Source organism: Drosophila ficusphila, unplaced genomic scaffold (genome assembly GCF_018152265.1).
Source record: "Drosophila ficusphila isolate 14025-0441.05 unplaced genomic scaffold, ASM1815226v1 contig_791, whole genome shotgun sequence".
NCBI classification, from domain to species: Eukaryota; Metazoa; Arthropoda; class Insecta; order Diptera; family Drosophilidae; genus Drosophila; species Drosophila ficusphila.
The window spans coordinates 21924980-21931229 of NW_025064737.1; the positions used below are offsets into that span (position 1 = coordinate 21924980).

Genomic DNA, 6250 nt, shown 5'->3' on the forward strand with positions numbered 1-6250 from the left:
ACATGGCGCGTTTGTTTTGATTATTTTTCGTGCATTTTAAAGAAGTGTTTTAAATGAAATTAAGTTGTTTCCAAAACTTTTAATTATAGGCAAGAAGGCAATGGAGAGCCCTTCTGTTTCCGGCAAAAGCAATAATTTATTTAATAATTCTTGCTGGGACATCTTACAAAGTGCAAATAATAAAATCCTCACGGGAAACAAAGCGCTGGATAAACATTTTGGAGGGGGAATATCCATGGGACAAATTGTTGAGCTAATTGGCAATTCAGGCACAGGAAAAACACAAATGTGGTAAGTTCGACAGGTAATTGACAATAAAAGGAATGAAAATAGAATATTTAACTCCAGTTTACAACTATGTTTAAACGTGCAAATACCCAAGGCTGCTGGTGGCTTAGAAGGAAGTGCTCTATTTATTGATTCCCGACAGGATTTTCATCCTGATAGATTGCTTGGTAAGCTAATCGGAACCACTATTTAACTTCTAATAATTAAACTTATTACAGGACTCGCGCAAGAACTGGAACAACAATATCAGCATAAGTCACCAGAATTTACAGCGCTTAAAATGCTGAAAAATGTTTACCATGTCAAGTGTCTCGATGTCGTTCAATTGATGGCCACAGTTTTCAGTTGTCACAGACACCTCGCAGATCATCCAGATGTAATTTGTTTATATTTCTTTTATAGTTTCTATGTGCCGTTTAAGTATATCATTTAAGTCAACTTCCACTTAAAATTTCAACTGTCTCCTTAGATAAAACTGATTGTAATCGACTCACTGGCGTTCTCCCTGCGAATGCTTGAAGACGGCGCCCGGCGATACGAGTTGCTCCTGGAACTTCACGAAAGCATGAGACGTCTGCAACGTCAACACGAATTGGCTGTAAGTCTTTATGAATGATCCACTTCCTTTTGCTTTCATAATCCCGTCTCCTGACAGTGGGTCGTTACCAATGTGCTTACGCATCGTCGCATCAGAAATCGGTTCCAATTGCGTCCCGCCTTGGGGGACCAGCACTCGCACCTGATCAATGAGCGCATCTGGTTTTTGGCCAACTCTGAGCGTTACTTGGGCAAGTCATGGGGAGCAAGAAGATTAATTAAGGAGTCGGACTGAGGGTAGAAAATTAAATTAGCAATTAAGAAAAACACGTACCAAACATTGAATAGCAAGTAGTATTTTTCCAATAGTCAATACATTGTTGCATGGCCAGCGATGAAGAGGAGCAGCAGTGTTAAGGGAAAACAGGATCCTGAGCCGTTTGGCACAGAAAACGAGGCGCACTTGCTAAAAGCTCCTCCGGTCACCTCCACTCCACGAAGACCACGATGCTATCAATGGCGCAGTTCCAGATTGACAGGCGAGCACTGCCTGATTTATGCGCGCGGCGCAGGAATGTGGCAAAGTGTAAAAGTGTTTACACATACGAACGGCGACACCCAAACCAGACTGCTGCTCTCTAGCTCGCAGGCTTTTGATTATACACAGCGCAAAATTAAAGGAGAAAAAAAGTATATGAAAATTACTTTCGAAAGGGGACCCGGAATCGCACTTCGGGATCCCATAACTTTGTCGATTTTGATCCGATTCCAAAGGGGCATACCTCTAAGGATTTGTAATGGGATTACAAAACAATCCGCGTTAAAATTTTTCATTTTGAAGATGGTTGATAATTTGACCCCTGTTCATGTCAGATATTTTTCAATTTGTTGATAGAATTCCTGAGCCCACAACTTTGTCCCTTTTATTCATCAAAATGTTTAATTTGGTGAAGTTTTGCTATAAGATATTTATTTGTTCAACATAAGCCCTACAAGAAGTAAAAACAAGTTTGAAAATTGGACTTACTTGGGCGACATAAGTTGATGCATATTTCTCAGTGCATCCCAGCGGCGAACACGGAGCCTCGGGCAGCAGCTAGTCACGCATATGCAGCGACAACTAATTCAATTTCCACTTGCCAGAAGGAGGCGGCTGTTTAGCCGAGTGTGCACGCCTAATTGGTAATGCGATCGGCTTTATTGAGGCGCTGGATTCGAAGCAGCACTTGTGGCTATAGCTCTGCCCATATAGCTCTGTGTCGCTGGATCCGAATCTGTGGATGTGACTGGGACTGGTGCCTGGTGGCTGCTGCCTGGTGGAGTTGCTGGTGCAGTCACAGGCTATCGCTGTCGCTCAGCGCAAATCCCATTACGTGCGATCCGTTTCGAGCCATAAACATGTAACAGCTGCACACCCCCTCCCAGTTTCCCTCGATTCCACCGATCCCACCGATCCCACCCGATCCTAACCGAGTTTCCTGGCTTCCAGCGGCGCAACTTGTCGCTCGAACTTAATTGCCTCGGTTGCGCTTATGACTTTCGTGTGCAATGCATCCTCATGGTCGACCACATCACCATCCGCATCCACATCTGCAGCATTAGAAAGTAACTCCAGCCGGCGAAAAGCTATGGCTATCAACATCGGGCTCGCATCGTCTTCGTCGTCAACGCTCGCCTGTCGCTGTCGCAGTCTCAAAGTTGCTGGCGCTATTTTCGACACTGCCTGGCCCGCCATAAATTTTCAACTGCCCTGCAATGCACTCAGGTCTCAAAATTAGAAATAGTCTGCTTAAGCCAGCTGCACCTGAAAAACTGTTTAATTTTATGTTTTTTTTTTAGATTTAAAAGCGTTATTTTTCTAAAGAGCGGTTAAATAACGTATGTTTAACTTTAAGAATCCACTAAGTAATAATTTTCTATTCACTATTGACTATTATGTTGAAAATAAAATTCGTTTTAACTTGTTATAACAAATTTGGTCTTAGTTATTTAAGAAGTTGTTAACTTTTCTTTTTGTGTGGATAATTTAGCAAGCTGGCAAGTTGAAAGTCCATTTTCCATTTCGTACGGGTTTCAATTAAAACAAAAAGCAAAAAGCCAACAAACATTCCGTTGCCGAGCATGGCCTGGCAATTTGGCCACGACCTCGTGCACCGACAAAGTTCAGGCCCCGAGTGGCTAATTCCGCAACACCGCGACCGCCCCGATGGCAGCACCCGATAGCGAGAACCACAAACTGCACAAAGTCGGGCTCCAGGAGGAGCCACTCTGGCCGTGAGATAATCAAATGTTGGCCAAAAAGGATTACACTCGCCCCAGCCGCCTGCGCCTGGCGTATTGTTCTGAGAAATTGTTATTAATTGAGTTGTACGCTGCACTTGGCAAGCTTCGATTTGAAAAGCGTTCTCCTGTTGGTTTTTTTTTTTCTGCTGCCCAGTGGGTGGCCCGACAGCATCGGCCATTGACATGGTAAATTGCCCGGCTCTGCTCATTTGCCCAACTTAATTTGGCCTGGCCATCAATAAGCGGAGATCAGAGCCGCGACTTCGTCTCATTTGCATGCCCGTAATTTATGCTCATCAATTAGCTGATTAATTTATTTAGCGTGGAGCGAGAGCGGAGCATCATGCTCAAAATGCTTGTCTAATTAGACAAATGCGCTACATTAATGTCGCCTCTGACATTTATAAAGCGTGGTTCTGCCGCAAATCGGTGATTTCTCACTGCTTTTGGTTCCTCTTTCATTTTTAGGTGGCTTAGGGGGTTTGGTGAGGATCGATTAATGGCTTCCTAAATGGGGTTAAATTGCCAGTGGGATTAACTCCTAATGCTTTGGCATTCAAATCGAATTATTCATTTTAATTTAATTTTTCGGATTTAAAATGTTTAAGGAAGTACTATTTTCCTCCTTAGACTTTCTCTGTGACGTTTCCCAGGTCTATTAACCAATCAATTCCCCACCTAAATTAGTTTATAATGTTGCTTATAAATGCCACTTGTCCACCAAGACACGGATGTGCCTGGATCTTGATCCAGTCGCAGTGCAACGTGTTTCTCAGCGGCAATCTTCGGTTGTCGCTGGCGCAGGGGAAATGAAAATATTTTAATTAAAACACAAACTAAACGTTTACTGCTGCCGATGTTATCCGCAGCATTTCATACAAATAACAACGACAAGTCGAGCCTGGCTACCAGTCGTTCGGTTCGGCTCCTCCAGGAGCTCTGTGTTGTTGTTGCTGTTGCTATTGCTGCTGCTGCTGCTGCGTGCAACAAATACGGCAAATGTTGCATGTAACAGCAGCAACATGTGTCGCACAGCGCCTATTTGAATATATATCAAATCAGTTTCAGATAATTTTCTATAACAGCTCGACACACAGGCAAATGGACGAAACATTTGTACGAGTTCGTTGTCTAAGTCTTTCGTTTTGCGAGCCATGTTGCTGTTGCTGTTGCTTTTGCTGCTGCTGCAGTTGCAGTTGCTCCTGCCGTTGCGGGCTGCGAGTGCATATTTTACGCGCCGCATTGTTGCAAACGGATTGGGTCTCGAAATTAAGTTGTTTTGCATAAAAGCGCCATAAAAAGGCGCAGCCGCGGCAGAGGCAGCAATTGTGATTAGAACGACACGACAGGCACGACATGCGACATATGAGACGCTGCAGTTGCTGTTGCTGCTGCCGCTGTTTTTACTGCTGCTGCTGCTGTTGCAGTGGCAGTTGCCTCTGCGGCCTTACATATATGGCCAGCAATTGTCGGTCGAAAATTGGCGGCTCAACACGAGCGACGTATGTCATCAAATGGCACTGCCATTAGCGATCGCCAAAGAGATCCTCGAGCTTGGAGCTTCGCGTCGGTGGCAGCTCCCTGCGGCCAGTAGGCAAATGCTAGGCCGCAGCTCCTGATGCCCCTCGCAGCGGCAAACTATTATCAATTTAAGTTGGCTAATTGGTTTCAAATTTATGGACCTGTATTTGATATTTATGTCGTCTACGAGAGCTGTGTGCCTCGCAATTTCGCCTGTCTGCCGGCCAAGTGGCCCTGGCTATATGGCCGATCCTATCCGAAGCGAACCAAGCCAAGCCGATCCGACCGTCCGTCGCGTAGCGTCGCTGCCTTGGCATGCTGCAAACAACGTAATTGGCTTTCAATTTGCTGCAAATTGTTGCAACAGCCACGACAACGGCGCAAAGAGCAACCGAGAAACATATTTAGATTATAGACGGATAAAGTTTATGTACGTTCGCTGGTTCTGTTCTGTTCTCTTCTCTTCTCCTCTGGCCGGGCAACTTTAGCTCGGGGCCTGGCCCGCTGGTCTGCTGGTCCGTTTCCTCTGACGACCGACCTCCTTCCACCATAATTCCAATGAGTTATATGCTCATCATGTGCGCTCCTTGGCCCTTCAAAGTTGAAAACGTATCGCGCGTTAATTAAAAAACAGCAACAACCACCGAAACATCAGGCTGCAAAAATAAAACAGAACAGAAAAAAGCGCCAAAAATGCCGCTAAAATTTCGCTCGGCCGCAGCGGTTCAAAAAGGGCGGCTACCAAAGTCCCAGGCCTTGGATAGCACTGTTCAATAACTAAATAAAACACTTGGGCCGCAGTACACCGAAACAAATTTTGAGAGGTTTTTACAGTGATTGTAAATGCTTTCAATGATTGGGTTTTATAAAAGTTTCATAAAAGGATTTTATGCAAAATGTTACTAAATTCAGTAAGTTAAATTTACTATAATATCTTTAGAGGATTAAATGAACTTATGTTTTTTTTCTGTGCATAAGCGAATATAAGAGAACGAGAAGCAGTCACAATCAAGCGAAAATTCCTGGCATTTTCTGCTTCATTAACAACACACTCATACACCGAACGCGGCCATTTCGTTTTGTTCGAGCCGAGTTTACCGCTGACGAAATTTACGCACGTTGGGGTAAGCCCCCGCCACCCCCTTTGGGATCCTGGATCCCCGACTCCGGGCCTTGATCATCCGCTGAGCTTAGTTTTGTGTGTCGGCTGGCTCTTTTTGGTATTTTAATTAGAAACCGAACAACGCAAAATGCATTGCTCGCTGGTCGATTTCGATTTCTTTCCTTTTGGCCTTCTGATCTGTTTCGCCAGTTTCTCCGTTTGTGCCCCAATCCGCAATCCTCGGGTCCTGTCCTCCGATTCGATCCGTTGTAGTGCCCAACTTGCATTTGCTTTTCACATTCAATTAGCGCATATTTCAAATGCGATCGCCGCAATCCCAGTCGAGCATATTTCTGGTCGAACCAGACATGTCCAAATGACAGGAAATGCTTTCGATGGCAAAAAGAAGTCCATAACTGCCATTTACCATTGGGTTTTTTTTCAAGGTTCATTAAAAAAATATGTATTTGAAAACCCAATGACTTTAAAATTACTTCAAGTTTTTTCAGATTTAATACT

At 44.3% G+C, this 6250-nt stretch overlaps 1 protein-coding gene across 2 annotated transcripts; it reads left to right on the forward strand.

Moving 5' to 3' along the window:
* The first annotated feature begins 9 nt into the window (after positions 1 to 9).
* On the forward strand, positions 10 to 2732 carry LOC108086596 (DNA repair protein RAD51 homolog 3). Of its 2 annotated transcripts, none has more exons than XM_017183565.2 (5): positions 10 to 291; positions 349 to 455; positions 507 to 664; positions 758 to 886; positions 944 to 2730. In XM_017183565.2, exons 1-5 carry the CDS (start codon positions 101 to 103, stop codon positions 1118 to 1120), a joined length of 762 nt encoding a protein of 253 aa, XP_017039054.1. In that variant the 5' UTR covers positions 10 to 100; the 3' UTR covers positions 1121 to 2730. The 2 variants fall into 2 exon arrangements, with proteins under 2 accessions (XP_017039054.1, XP_017039055.1); XM_017183566.2 differs by having other exon boundaries at positions 202 to 291; positions 383 to 455; positions 944 to 2732.
* Positions 2733 to 6250: the final 3518 nt, after the last annotated feature.